Below are 13,967 nucleotides of genomic sequence, written 5' to 3'. Positions count from 1 at the left end.
CTGTCTCCGCACTCTAATTTTTTCTCCTCTCCCCACTTCTGTCTCCCCCTCCCCATCCCTGCCTTCTCCCTGTCTGCCTCCCTCTCCCCAGCCTTGCTCCTGCCATCAGTTGTCTCGTTCATCATCTCTAAGTTTCCGTCTTTCTCCTCTCTCTGCCCCTTTTCCCATTTCTCTCTTCTCATCTCTCTCTTCATCACCCACCTTTCTCCCCACCTTCCCTACGTCTCTCCTCTGTCTCCCAGACACTCCCTTCTACCAGCCCCTCTCCTTCCTTGACTTCTGAGGTTTCTTTCTCTGCAGCCAAAAGGGGGAGCCAGAGGAGACTACCAGTGGGGGGCGGAGGGGCCCCAGCCCAGGCCCAGAGCCCAGCCTGGCAGCTTTTCTCTCAGATCTGGGACGACCATTTCCTCCTTCAGCCCCGGAGGCCACTCGGGTTACGAGCTCAGGACAGTAGCAACTGGGAGAGTGTGTCTGCTGGTCCGGGAGGCCTTCTTACAAGGAGACCCTAGTCCAGTGGGGGCTCTACGTGAGTCGCTTTGTACCTCTGAGGGATGAGTGTGGTTACTGCTGCCTGTTTCCGTCCTTGCAGGACTTGCCCTGTGTGAGGATGTGAGAGTGTGTGAGAGATAAATGGAAACTTGCACTGGGTGGCAGGCGGGTATCAGGGGCTTGTCTCTGCGCTTTCCAGTTGGTTTGTGTCTCTGCCCTTGCCGCTGTGTGACTGAGTATACTTGGGTGTGTATGTGCCTGACGTGCAGATACAGACACACTCAGCCCACAGGATATTTTCTTTTGTCGTGATGTATGTGTGTATGTGACCACGCTTTGAAAAGTCACTGCCCAAATCTGTGCTGTGTTTCCAGCTGTCTTTTTCTTTTTTTGCCACACCACAAGGCTTGTGGGATCCTAGTTCCCTGATCAGGGATAGAACCTGGCCCCCGACAGTGAAAGAGCAGAATCCTACCCATTGGGCCACCAGGGAATTCCCTCCAGTTGTGTCTTTATAATTGGGTGTGCCGGGCAAATCCATGGACACACACACATACACACAGATTCCATCTATCTTTGCTGCTTTGTGCAATGGTTTGCATATCTTATTGGGGTATCTCTATGTGTCTTTGTGCCGCACTGTTACACAGGAGTGTGTGACTGTCGTGGTTATGTGTGCGAGTTCTGGAGCCATGTTACCTGGGCTGAATCCCACTGCTGCTTTTTTCTTTGGCTGTGACCCACAGGCCAGTTGCTCACCCTCTCTGAGGCTCAGTTCTCTGCTGTAAAATGTGGCTACTTATGGAGACCAGCTCAGGTGGCCAGGATTAAATGAGATACAAAATGTTGAGTTTGGAGTCACCCCCGTCAGGCAGCAGGTGCTGCTGAAACTCACCGTTGTGGTTCTCTGTGATGTGTGTCTGTGTCTGTGTCCGAGGCTGGGATTCACCCCAGCCTCCTGGGCCTGCAGCCTCCCACGCTCTGTGCTCTGCTGTTGGGGGGACGTTCAGGGCACTGAACTGCGTTATCAGGCTCTGGTGGCCTGAGCAGGAGGGTCTGGCAATTCTGCCTCTGTTCTCACGTGGGAAATGCTAAATATTTACAGTTGGAGCTCCCTGGCTTAGCATTTCACAGCTCCAGTTCCAGGCTCTGGGTGGCTGGGGGTGGTTACCACGCCTCCTTCCTCCTTGCTCTCCCACTAGCCTCTCCCCTTCTCCAGTTCAGAGGCCCTGCTGGACCCTCGGCTCTTTCTTGGACTTCCTGTGTCTGCTGTGGGCCTTGTGGAACTCAGGGTCTTGGTCGTGAGAGGTGAGAGCACAGGAGGGTGGGAGGGTCGGTGGAGGCTGAATCTGTCTGTTGGGAAACCTGGGCCTCGGTTTGGCTGAGGGGCTCCCCAGGCCTCCTCTTTACCACAGGCTGAGATTCCAAAAGGCAGCAGATGTTACACACACTCTAGTTCCAAGGGGTTTGTGTGTGTGCATGTTCAGTTGTGTCCAAGTCTTCTGCAGCCTCATGGACTGTAGCCCACCAGGCTCCTCTGTCCATAGGATCTCCCAGGCGAGAATACTGGCATGGGTTGCCATTTCCCACTCCAGGGGATCTTGCAGACCCGGGATTGAACCGCGTCTGCCGTGTCTCCCGCATTGGCAGTCAGATTCTTTACCACTGCGCCACCTGAGAAAGCCTCCAAGGGGTTTGGTCCATCCCTATTATGTAGGGCCTGAGGTCTTCCAGGGTTGGGGGCAAGGAGAGGACCCTGCTCTGCCCTGGGGAGCTAGTGCTTGGTGTTTGAGTACCGTTGTGAATATGCCTTTCTGCAGCTCAGAACCCTCCACTGCTCCCACAGGACTTGGAGTAAAACTCCAGACCCTCCTCTGGTCCCTGCACACTGTGCCTCCATCACCTCCTTGTCCTCGGTGCCTCCTGCTCTCCCCCTTTCTCATTCTGTTCCAGCCTCACAGGCCTCCCTGTTATTCCCTGGGCATATCAAGTTAGGTTCCACCTCAGGGCCTTTGCACTTGCTGTTCCCTCTGCCTGAATGATTTTCCCTTTATCGCTCTTCCTTCAGGTCTTCACTCAAGTGTCATTTTCTCAGTGAGCTTTGACTCCTCTACTTATTTATTCTTTTTTTTTTTTTGGCCTTGCCACATGGCTTATGGGATCTTAGTTCCCTGACCAGCGATAGAACCCAGGCCCCTGGTAGTGAAAGCAAATTCTGACTCCTTTATTTAAAGTGCCCCCCAGCCCAGGTCTCTCACATCTTTCCATATTTTTTCTTCTAAGACTTATCACTCTAAGACCTACCTACCGTTTTTTTCCAATCTGCTCTGTGAGGCCAGGGGTTTTGTTTGTGTTGGTCACAGCTGTGTCCCCATCTCCTGGCACACAATAGGTGTTCAAGGAATACTTGTTGAGTGTGTGAATGAGGTAATGTGTGTGATGATGAAGCCCACAGGACACACGCTTGTGTGGCCACTAGGATGTGTGAGTTTAGACAAAGTGGATGTTGGTGCAGACAGGGCTGACATGCAGACCATTTTCTGAATGTGGGCAAATGTACCTGGGAGGAACGTGTTTCCCCATCTGAGAGGCTGCAAGTGTGTGAACCCCAGGAATGAAGACAGTGGGGGCCTGGGTGTGGATCCTGCAGGGCAGAAGGTTAGTGGCCACAAGTATATGTCCTTGAGCAAAGACACCTATATGAGCTCACCTGTGGGAGTCCGGGAACACCTGCGGGGGAGCATGTGGGTGTTGCGGGGCCTGTGTGGCACCAAGCACTGTTTTAGGAGCTGAGGACAAAGCAGTGAACGAAACCCAGACTCAGCCTCTGGGAGCTGCTATTTTGGTGGAGGAATTCAGAGCATAAACATGGCAAATCAATGAGGCAAATGCAGAGTGACAAATGCTAAAATGACAGAGACCACGGGGACTTCCCAGGTGGTTCACTGGCTGAGATTCTACGCTCTCAGTGCAGGGGGCCTGGTTAAATCCCTGGTCAGGAAACTAGATCCCACATGCTGCAAGTAAGACCAGTGCAGCCAAATAAATAAATATTAAAAAAAATAAGAAAAGAAAAGAAGAAAGAAAAAGTCCGTATAGGGTGTGCCCAGGAGGGGCGACTTTAAATGGGGTTGTCAAGGAGGGCTTCTAAGGAGACAGCTGAGACCTGAATAAGGAGAGGGAGGCATGATAAATTCAGAGAAGCATATTCTAGGCTGAGAAAACAGCAAGTGCAAATGCCTTAAGGCTGAAGGATGCCTTGTGTGTTTGAGGAACAGCCAGGAAGCCAGGGTGGCTGGAGCAGAGTGAGTAGGGTGAACAGGAGGAGGTGAGGAAGGGAGGGGACTGGACAGAGCTTGTAGAACTTTCTGCGCTGCAGGAGGACTTGGGTTTTTCCTCTAAGTGAGGGGACATGACCTGACTTGGGTGTTCACAGGCATTCTCTGGCTGCTGTTGGAAAAACAGAACAGAACCTGAGGACAGAAGCCTGGAGACTGGGAGGTAGCTGCTGTCAGGAAAGCCAGATGGTGTCTTGAGCTTGGATCATGGGATGGGGTTAGCATGGGGTGGTGGGGGGTGATGTGCAGGAATTCAGGGTCTAAACACCAGAGCTGACAGGCCTGGCTGATGAGTTCCATCTGCCATGGAGAAAGAAACGCAGACAACCGTGGGGTTTTGGGCTGGGTATATGGGAAATGTGGTGTCCGCTACTAGACTGAGTTAGGGGGACTTTTCCCTCATCCCCTCTCCCCCCATTTTCCCATGGGCTTCTGCTTCAGCCTCCTCCAGGTCCTTTAATACATCAGGCATGATCCACCCTCAGGGCTTTTCAAGTTTCAGTTCCCCCTGCTAGGGACCTCTTCTCTCCTAGAAACCCCATGGTTTCCTCCCTCAGGTTTTTCTGTAAAAATGTCACCTCCTCCAGGTCTTCCCTGCTCTCAAATCCCCGTCTTTTTACTGGTGTCTTTTTTTTTTTTTTTGGCCTCTTGTGGGATCTTAGCTCCTGGACCAACCAGGGACGGAATCCAAGTCCCGAGCAGCGAAAGCGCAGTTAAACCACTGACGGCCAGGGTATTCCCCTCTGTCTTTTCCTGTTATCTTTAATACAAACTAGGGCCGTCTAATACTCTATGAATTCTAACTTAATTTTGTTTCTTGCTCACCAGGGCAGGGATTTTGTGTGTGTGTGCTGCCCCCGACTGTATTCCCAAGCGCCTAGAACTGAGGCCAGTAAACACTCAGCTCTCAGTGAAGCCTTGCAGAGTGAATGCACGAGGCATGTTGACCTGTAGGGCGCCTGGAACTCAGTGGTGAGGCCAGGGATGGGTTCTACTGCAGCATCTCCAACCTTGGGCCTGGGAAGGGGATGTATCCGGCGTGTGCGGCCCCTGATACACGCAGGTGTAGACATGTGCGTTCCCGTATGGGAGAGGACAGGGTTTGGTCCGACTTGACAGTCGGGGGTCCAGCCCCCCTCCTTCCCGTTCATTCTCTGCCCGCAGGTCCGCCATGTCTGCACCCCGGCTGCTCACGTTGCAGCTGCTGCTCCTGCAGGGCGCGGGGTGGGCGCGCGCAGCCGCTCCGCGCTGCACCTACACCTTCGTGCTGCCCCCGCAGAAGTTCACAGGCGCCGTGTGCTGGAGCGGGCCAGCGGCCGCGCGCCCGACGGCGGAGGCCGTGAACGCCAGCGAGGTGGCGGCGCTGCGCGTGCGCGTGAGCCGCCACGAGGAATTGCTGCGCGAACTTCAGCGGCTGGCAACGGCCGACGGCGCCGTAGCTGGCGAAGTGCGTGCGCTGCGCAAGGAGAGCCGTGGTTTGAGCGCGCGCCTGGGCCAGCTGCGCGCGCAGCTGCAGCACGAGGCGGGCCCAGGGGCGGGGCCAAGCCCGGGGGCGGAGCCCGCCTCCGCGCTGGCGCTGCTCGGGGATCGCGTGCTGAACGCCTCGGCCGAGGCTCAGCGCGCTGCCGCCCGCTTCCACCAGCTGGACGTCAAGTTCCGCGAGCTGGCACAGCTAGTCAGCCAGCAGAGTGGCCTCATCGCCCGCCTGGAGCGCTTGTGCCCGGGGAGTGCGGGAGGGCAGCAGCAGGTAACTCCGAAACTATCACTCTCCCCAAATCTCAGCCACTTCTTGTGGGCGTTGTCAGTAAGGTGTGGCCTCTTGAAACCCCAGGATCTCTTATCCGCAGTTCTGAAGTACAAAAAGCTCCAGAAACCGGATCCCTACCTCTCCACCAACAACTCATTTGGGTCAAAACGCTACTGGTAGCTACTTAAAGTCTTTACTTATCTACCTGATATGAATACTCAATGGTGGTGCTAAGTCGTGTCTGATTCTTGCGACCCCCACGGACTGTAGCCTGCCAGGCTCCTCTGTCCATGGGATTCTCCAGGGAAGAATACTGGAGTGGGTTGCCATTTCCTTCTTCAGGGTTTCTTCCTGACCCAGGTATTGAACCCAGCTCTCCTGCATTGCAGGCAGATTCCTGTAATCAGGTATATTACTAATATGTGCATGAAGACCTCACTGATATATGTAGACCCTGTGTTACTGTTTCTTGTTGTCCTTTAGTCTAAGTCGTGTCTGACTCTCTGCAACCCCATGCACTGTAGCCTGCCAGGCTCCTCTGTCCATGGGGATTCCCAGGCAAGAATATTGGAGTGGGTTAGCATTTCCTTCTCCAGTTATTGTTTCTAACTCCTGCTCTATTATTCAGAATTCTGGACTATGTCTGGCCTTGGGTTTTGAATAAGAGATTGTTGCTCTGACAGTAGCTACCTTACAGCTTTGGGAGGCTTCAGTAAGTTAATACTCAAGTGTTGGATTGCCTCATATTATCCCTGCTTTACAGAAAAGTTTGGAGGCACAGATTGGTTAAGCTGTGGACACCAGAGCAAGAGTTTAAGCCCAGCTCTGTCTCTTTTAAAATTTTTTGGCCACACCTTGAGGCATGGGGGATCTTAGTTCCCCGACCAGGGACTGAACCCCTCCCCTTGCAGTAGAAGCAGAGTCCCAACTGCTGGACCACCAGGAAGTCCAGCTCTGTCTCTTCTTGACTGCTGGAGTTAGGCTTGGGAAGATCAAGCCATGCTCCTGCTTGATCGCCTTCCCATCCGGGTGCTGGGAGATGTAAGAGCCCAGAGCCTCCAGAGCTAACGCATCTGACTTTCTTGGTTACCCCAGGTCCTGCCCCCACCCCTGGTACCTGTGGTTCCTGTCAGTTTGGTGGGTGGCACTGACGACAGCGGCAGGAGGCTAAACTCAGCCGCAGAACCCCAGAGAGATCAGACCCTGAGACAGCCAGGACCCCTGGCCTCTCCTCTGCCCTCAGGGCACCCTGCTGTTCCCTCTAAGCCAGCAGGTAAGTCAAGGGCATGGCTGTTGGGGGTGTGAGGAGCCAGGGGATTCCCAGTGCAGCATGAATAGAGGGAAATAGGAGTCAGGACCTTAATGTGAGATTCCTCTTATGGTGAGGGGACTGGGGGGGAAATGATGCATTTTTATTCTGTTGATGGAACAGGGAGATATATGGCTCTTAAGGAACAAAATTCTTAACTATGGTGTGAAACTAGGAGAGGTACTCTTATTTTGATGAGAGGGCAGCAGATTTAAGAATGCTACTTTGGTGAGAATTTGAGGAAGTTCAGAGAGCCACGTTCAGGACCTCTCTTCTGGTGAAACCATAGAAGGAGGATTTAAGAATCCCAGCCTCCACATTTGCTCTACTGAGAGAAGAGTGACTTAGAGTCTAATTTAGGTAAGAAAAAGGGTATTGGGGCTTTTATCCTGGAGAGGGAATAAGAGAAGCAGTACTTCTATTCTGGTGAGGGGACCAGTGAGAATCAAGACTCTTACTCCAGTAAGGGGTTGACTGGTGCAGCTTGTGCCTCTCCCATATCCCTGTGCCCATAGGCCCATGGCGGGATTGTGCAGAGGCCCGCCAGGCAGGCCATGAACAGAGTGGAGTGTATGAGTTACGAGTGGGCCGACACGTGGTGTCAGCATGGTGTGAGCAACAGCTGGAGGGTGGAGGCTGGACTGTGATTCAGAGGCGGCAAGATGGCTCGGTCAACTTCTTCACTACCTGGCAGCACTACAAGGTGGGCACAGGTGGGTGGGGCAGGGCTGGGCGGGGAAGGGGCCCAGCGCCTGCCTTTCTGACTTTCTTGCCCTGCCAGGCGGGCTTCGGGGAGCCTGATGGGGAATACTGGCTGGGCCTTGAACCTGTGCATCAGCTCACCAGCCGTGGGGACCATGAGCTACTGGTGCTCCTTGAAGACTGGGGAGGCCGTGGGGCACGCGCCCACTATGATGGTTTTTCCCTGGAGCCTGAGAGTGACCACTACCGCCTGCGGCTTGGCCAGTACCATGGAGATGCTGGAGACTCTCTTTCCTGGCACAATGACAAGCCTTTCAGCACCGTGGATAGAGACCGAGACTCCTATTCTGGTAAAGGGCTCTTATTTTGGTGGTGTGTGGGGGCAGGATAGAAGACTCTTACTGAGGAAATGAAAGAGGGTGGGGTAAGACTTTCCTCTGGTAGGGATCAGGGCAAACAAGAGAATGGAGGACAGGACTTTTATTCTGGTGAGGGAGTCTATGTTCATTCTCTGATGAGTCAATAACTCAGGGCCCCAGCCTTTGTGAAAGGAGGTGGGGGAAAGGGGGAGCTGTGAGAGCTAGGACTTTTAACTATTGTAGAAAGAAAGTAGAGAAGGTTTCTTTTTTCTGGTAAAGGAATGAGAGGAAAAGCTCCTTGTTTGCAGAAAGGATGGAGGAAAATGTGACTTATACTTTGGTAAGGGGATAAGGAAGAAACTAAGGCTATTACTTTGAAGTAGGGGGACAGAGTATGCCTGGCAAAAGCCCTGTGTTAGTGAGGTGCTGGTAGAGGCTTTTATTCTGGTGAGGAGAATAAAATAAGGCTTTTTCTCCCCCTCTCCCCTCAGGTAACTGTGCCCTGTACCAGCGGGGAGGCTGGTGGTACCATGCCTGTGCCCACTCCAACCTCAATGGTGTGTGGCATCGTGGTGGCCACTACCGTAGCCGCTACCAGGACGGGGTCTACTGGGCCGAGTTTCGTGGTGGGGCTTACTCTCTCAAGAAGGCTGCCATGCTGATCAGGCCCCTGAGGCTGTGACCCTCTGTCCATCTGTCCCTCAGGTCCCAGGGGATGTGTGTCAGCAGGAGCCCAAGTTGTCCTGGCCACCCCTCCTTTGTGGCTCCATGCAGACCACGCCCCACAGACGTCCTCCCGTTGTGGATCCACAGGGCTCCCCCAGGGCTCTGCAGACAGTGCCCAGGAATCCCCTTGCCAATATCCTGGACCCAGACGGCTCCCCAAGGGCATTGAGATCTCAGTTTGAGCTCATATTTTATAACAACACAAAATAGCCACAGACCGTGTCTGGTTTTCATCTGCATCTGGCAGGGGTCACTCCCCGTGCCCGCCCTCCTCCTCGTCCTCCTCCTCCTCTTCCTCCTCCTCCTTCAGGTCCTCCAGAATGAGGTTGTCCAGGTCTTCCAGGAGGCCCCCCTGGCTCAGGCAGGTGGCCACAGTGGAGCCACTGCTGATGTGGAGGTTGCTGGGGTGCAGGACTTTGGGCAGGTGGTTCTGCTTTCGGCTCTTGGGGTGCGCACAGGACGTCCCAGGCACATGGGGCTCTGGGGAGGGAGAGGTTCTGAGCCCTCTCCTGGGGCTGGAGGCCACGGGGTGCTTTGGGGGAGGGGAGGGGCTGCGGCCACAGGCTCTAGGGCAGAAGTTGGAAGTCACAGACGTTGAAGCCACAGGAGACCCACGGTCATGGGCATCACCTGAGACTACAGAGGACCAAACAGGAGCCAAGAACACAGAGAGACTCCAGGGGCTGAGTCCACAGGACCCTGGGGTGTGGGTTGTCAGGGTGAAACCACAAAGCCTCATGGGTGAGAACATGGAGGGTGGCTGATGCCACGGGAGGTGAGTGTGAGGAGGGACCGCCCCCTCCAGGAGAGACCTGGAGGCAAGGAGGTGGAGGACGGTGGAAGATGTGGAAGGAGGGGCCGATGTGGTAAGAGATGAAATGGCCTCTAGAACTAGAAGAACCTTAGGAGTTAGGTGGAAGAAGCAAGCAGACACCTTGGTACGTAAAGCCCCAGAGGTGGAAATCCCAGGAGTCCAGGCCACATAGACTGGAACGGGGGAGGCCATGCGGACGCAGCAGGCGCTCACCTCTCCGATTGTAGCAGTCCTCAGCGGAGCAGGAGTGGGTGTGGGTACTGCGGCGATCCGGGTCGCGATCCCAGCGCGGAGGGAGGATCCGTGTCGGATACACAGGGAAGCCGCACCCGTAGCAGGGGGACCGGGACCCCATCTGTGCCCAGCCCCTGGGGGCGGGCAGGGCCGTGAGGGTCCAAGGGCCAGCTGGGCCAGGATGGGGCCAGGGCAGGGAGGGGCGGGGCGGGGCTGGGGCGGGGCCGAGGGTGAGGGGGTGGGGTCAGCACCCTCTCGGGAAGTTGTGCCCTCACCGGAAGTTGTGTCGACATTTCGGGCAGTGGAATTCAGCCACGCCCCACATCTTGTCACTGGGCACGGGATCATAGCGCTTCCGGCATTTCCTGCATCTGGACACCTGGGGGTACAGAAGAGCGGAGCAAATGGGCACCGATAGCCTGATGGTGGTCACGTTGGGATTTACACCATCGAAACTGGCGAAAATTGTAAATCTGGGGGCACTTCCTTCCTACAAGGGCTGGTTGGTAGGCGTTTACCAGAAGCACACCACTGGTCAGGGGGTTCAGAAGCCAGATTTGGGGTTCAGGCTTGATTTCTGTGGTAGTGGTCAAACTCCATAGTCAAGAGTTCAGGGGTAAGTTGAGCTTCTCCAGTTGAATGTTGAAAGTCCAGCTCAGTAGGTCAGAGTTGGGGCTGAGATTGGGGTTGATCTCTGAGGCTGCAGGTGTCCGGGGTTGGGGTCTCAGAGGCTGATGTTCTTAGGTCAGTTTGTTTGGACACAGAATGGGGGTTGCGAGCAGAGCCGGGACAGAACCAAGGTCAGGGATTGGGTTATCACCTCTTTCCGCTGGGGCACGCGGCGCCACCAGACATGGTCACAGGAGGAGCAGGCGAACTGCCGGTCCACGGCAGGGATGAGGTCTTCCTGGGCACGCTGGAACATGCGTAGGTTGTCTTCTGTCAGTGGCAGGAGGGATGTCGCCACCGCCTGCAGAATGGGGTGGGTGGGGCCAAGAGGGTGGTCAGTCCTCTTCTCTTCCAGCCCCCTAACGTGTCCCTCCTTCTCACGTATGGATACCCCCAGGGGTGTGCACACCGCTCCACCTCCCCATCCCACACCCTGGACTCACCTGGATGTCCTGGTCCTGCTTCATGTCCTCTGGGGGGTCCTGGGTGGAAACATCAGGGGTAGAAACTGGGGAGGTGGCTCATGCCTCTTTTCTGGGGGCAGGGCTGCTGGATGGGGAGGCAGGGTTCTGGCCCCATATGAGTAAGGTGTCCCCAACTCAAGAGGAGTTAATTGAGCAGCTTCCACTTCCTGAGGGCAAGGGTGTGTGACCTCAGCTGTCCTCATAGCAACCCTGAGAGGTGGGCACACCTGTGATCCTCATTGCTCAGATGGGGAAACTGAGGCCCAGAGCTCTGAGAGGGCTTGCCTGAGATTACCCTGAGTGAGTGTGGGCAACAGGCCTGGGCCCCATGCTCCCTTCATGCTGGCAAATGCCACACACTTGCTGGCATTGTGACAGGTCACCTATTTGAGGCTATGCTGCTTTAGGCTAAGTGCTTGAGCTCTGGATTCAGAGAGCCACAGGTTGGAATCCTGGCCTCATCGCTTCCGGCTGTGGGGTCATGGCCAAGCCACTCTCTCTAATGAAGGACACCTAGGAGTCCAGGTTCTGACTCTAGGTGACCTGGGTTCAAATCCCAGTCACGACCTGCATTCAGCATGAACCTGGTGAGTGACTTCATCACCCTGTGTCTCAGTTTCCTCATCTGTCAAGTGGATATGATAAATAATAGGACTTGTCTCACAGGACCTGTGGCAATAAGTCAACAGAATTCCTGGAGTCCTGTTGCAGGGAAAGTGCTCAATCAATGATACTCTTTGCTAGTTTTATTATACTCATTATATGTATAGCTATAAATATATAAATGTTACAGGTATAAAACATACTTTATTATACTCTTTAACAACTCTGTGCTGGGCCCTTTCAGACAGGCAAACCAGTGCACCAGCTACCAAGGCCATCTAAGGGGCAAAGTGGCCATACAAAGGCTTTCATTCATTCATTGTTTTAGTCATTCATTTACATGGGCTCCCCTGCCCCTCTTTCCTCCCCTATCTCTTACTCGTCCCAGCCTGTCTGCAAGTTCCTCTGCTCAGGTCACCCTCTCTTCCAGGAAGATCTCCAACCCCTCCCCTTCCCAGGGATCACTCCTCCCTAGGCTTGAAGAATGTGGTACCATCTCCTCCAGGAAGCCTTCCCTGACCTCTTTGGCTCCTCTGTAATGATGATAATCCGGATTCTTTTCACTGCCTAGTTTCTTGTCTCTCTCCATTTCATACAATCAGCATGTAATGAGCACCTATGGTTTGCAGGCTCCTTGGTCAGATCCACAACTAAGAGGTAAGTGAATGAGGCTAGACCATGAGTTGTGGATGGACAGTGCACAGAAAGAGCTCTGCCAGGGATGAGCCTGACCCTTCCCTTCTTCCTCCCCTTACTACGTGTTTTGAGGGGAGGGGGGCAGTTTACCTGGGTATCCAGATCATTACTCAGTTCCTGTCCATCCTTCTGCTTTACCCCTGGTGGGGAGAGTAAGTGTAAGTGAAGGCCCCTTGAAGGGTTTTGTGGGCATTTCAGGGCCCCCAGAACCCCGATCCAGACCGCCCCCCAAAGAGATGATCTCATCGCCTCTTCCAGCCCCCAGCACAGACCACACCCCCTCCCTGCTCCCCAGCTTCACTCTCACCAGGCAGGACCCCCACCTGCTCACCATACACGATGGAGCGCCCCACTCCAGTGTGGTCGCTGCCAAATTTCCTCATCAGAGTCCCTGCTTTCTTGGAGGATACCTTTCCATGAAACTTCTCCCGGAGGCGCCGGACGCTTTTCTCCAGCTGGGGTAGGGGACCGGTGGGGGAAGGAGAAGCGCAATTGCCCTTCCTCCATCCCTAGGCTTCCTTTTTTCACGGTCCGAACTTGACCCCGGGTTTTGGCCTCCGCACCACCCCCCCCATCCCTCTACTGCATTTCCTGGAAAAAGCCAAAGTCCCCACAGGGTACTGGGGGAGGGAGCGGACTAGGGCGAGCGTCCCAGGCTAAGGTAAGAGGCCGGCCAGATGACCCCTGGCCTCTGACCCTTGACCCAGCAGCCCCCGCGTTTCCTCGAGGAGGCCGCATTTTGCTCCGGGGCATGTGGCGGTCACTCTCCTTTCCGAGGGAGACGAGTACCAGCCTTGGGGGGAAGGTCTGGGCTTGGATGGAGTCCCCAGCAACTGCGAAGCCCGCTCCGTGTCCCTAGCTCCTCCTCAGCATCTCTCGCGGGCCACCGGCCCAGTTGTAGCCATCTCCTACCTCCACACCTTCTTGAGACATGGTGGCGGCGTAGGTCCCCGCGAGGGTCCGCACTGCGCGCTCAGCGGCCCCCTACCTGGGCGCGCCCGTCGGTCCGGCCGCGCAGGGCAGGGGGCGGGGCCTCCAGGCCGGCTCCGCCCTTCCTTTCCTGCGCTCCGTTTCGCTTTCGTTTGGGAACGGGGGGGGTGGACGGGGAGCGCTGGCTCCGCCCTGGCTCCGCCTCTGCTCTTGCGCCCCAAACCCAGGCGGGCGCCCCGGATCTGCACCCTGCGGCGGAGCGCGCAGAACTCGGGCGGGGGAAGCGGCGCGGCCTCTGCAGTCGGTCACATGTCCCCACGCTGCGCGGGGTCCGCGTCTTCACGTCCCTCGTGGGGGCGGGGCCGCATCTGAAGGCCGCGGCGAGTCTCCGTGCCCCCGCCTGTTCGCGTGCCCCTGTTCATCGCTCGGTCCCCTCCCTCCACCGGGAATCAGGCGCTAATGAGAATCTAGACCCCTGTCTCGCTCTGAGTGTCTTATCCGGCTATGTCTTCTCTCTGAACCTCAGTTTACTTCGCTGTAAAGTGGGGATGATGATAGTGGCTACATCCTGGGGACGGGTGTGTGTGCTCGCGCGCGCTCATGCCTGTGCGCGCGCGCGCGCGCAGGTGCAGGATTCGAGATCCCCAGGTCGAGTATTTAGTAGCGCCTGGCATGCTGTAGACATTCAACTAGTCACTGGGCCACCTACTATGTGCAAGATATTAAGAAGCAGGCAGTTATGGTGGGGAGAAGGTGCTCGTTAAAAATACGGATTCCTGGTTCCTCGCAGTCTTGCAGAATCGGTCTGTCTAGGGGTTCCAGGGAATTTGCGCTGAAAAACGGAAGATTGAGAACCCCGAGGGATCAGGACGATTTTAACCCAGCAT

The 13,967-nt window shown here is 55.5% G+C and overlaps 2 protein-coding genes across 5 annotated transcripts; one reads left to right on the top strand and one right to left on the bottom strand.

Annotated features, from left to right (window-relative positions):
* Positions 1–430: 430 nt before the first annotated feature.
* Positions 431–8,869, top strand: ANGPTL6 (angiopoietin like 6). Its single transcript, XM_068979598.1, has 6 exons — positions 431–526; positions 4,992–5,574; positions 6,670–6,847; positions 7,399–7,586; positions 7,665–7,935; positions 8,436–8,869. Exons 2-6 carry the CDS (start codon positions 4,999–5,001, stop codon positions 8,624–8,626), a joined length of 1,404 nt encoding a protein of 467 aa, XP_068835699.1. The 5' UTR covers positions 431–526; positions 4,992–4,998; the 3' UTR covers positions 8,627–8,869.
* On the bottom strand, positions 8,392–13,235 carry SHFL (shiftless antiviral inhibitor of ribosomal frameshifting). Of its 4 annotated transcripts, none has more exons than XM_068979603.1 (8): positions 13,063–13,235; positions 12,482–12,605; positions 12,241–12,290; positions 10,831–10,869; positions 10,539–10,688; positions 9,994–10,097; positions 9,698–9,744; positions 8,392–9,150 (listed from the first exon to the last, which is right to left on the bottom strand). In XM_068979603.1, exons 1-8 carry the CDS (start codon positions 13,081–13,083, stop codon positions 8,921–8,923), a joined length of 765 nt encoding a protein of 254 aa, XP_068835704.1. In that variant the 5' UTR covers positions 13,084–13,235; the 3' UTR covers positions 8,392–8,920. The 4 variants fall into 4 exon arrangements, with proteins under 4 accessions (XP_068835704.1, XP_068835702.1, XP_068835700.1 ...); XM_068979599.1 differs by having other exon boundaries at positions 8,425–9,150; positions 9,698–9,852; positions 13,063–13,211; XM_068979600.1 differs by having other exon boundaries at positions 8,916–9,236; positions 9,698–9,852; positions 13,063–13,224.
* Between the last annotated feature and the right edge of the window lie 732 nt (positions 13,236–13,967).

This window comes from Capricornis sumatraensis, chromosome 9, assembly GCF_032405125.1.
Source record: "Capricornis sumatraensis isolate serow.1 chromosome 9, serow.2, whole genome shotgun sequence".
Classification (NCBI taxonomy): domain Eukaryota; kingdom Metazoa; phylum Chordata; class Mammalia; order Artiodactyla; family Bovidae; genus Capricornis; species Capricornis sumatraensis.
This window is presented reverse-complemented; position numbering and strand designations above follow the sequence as displayed.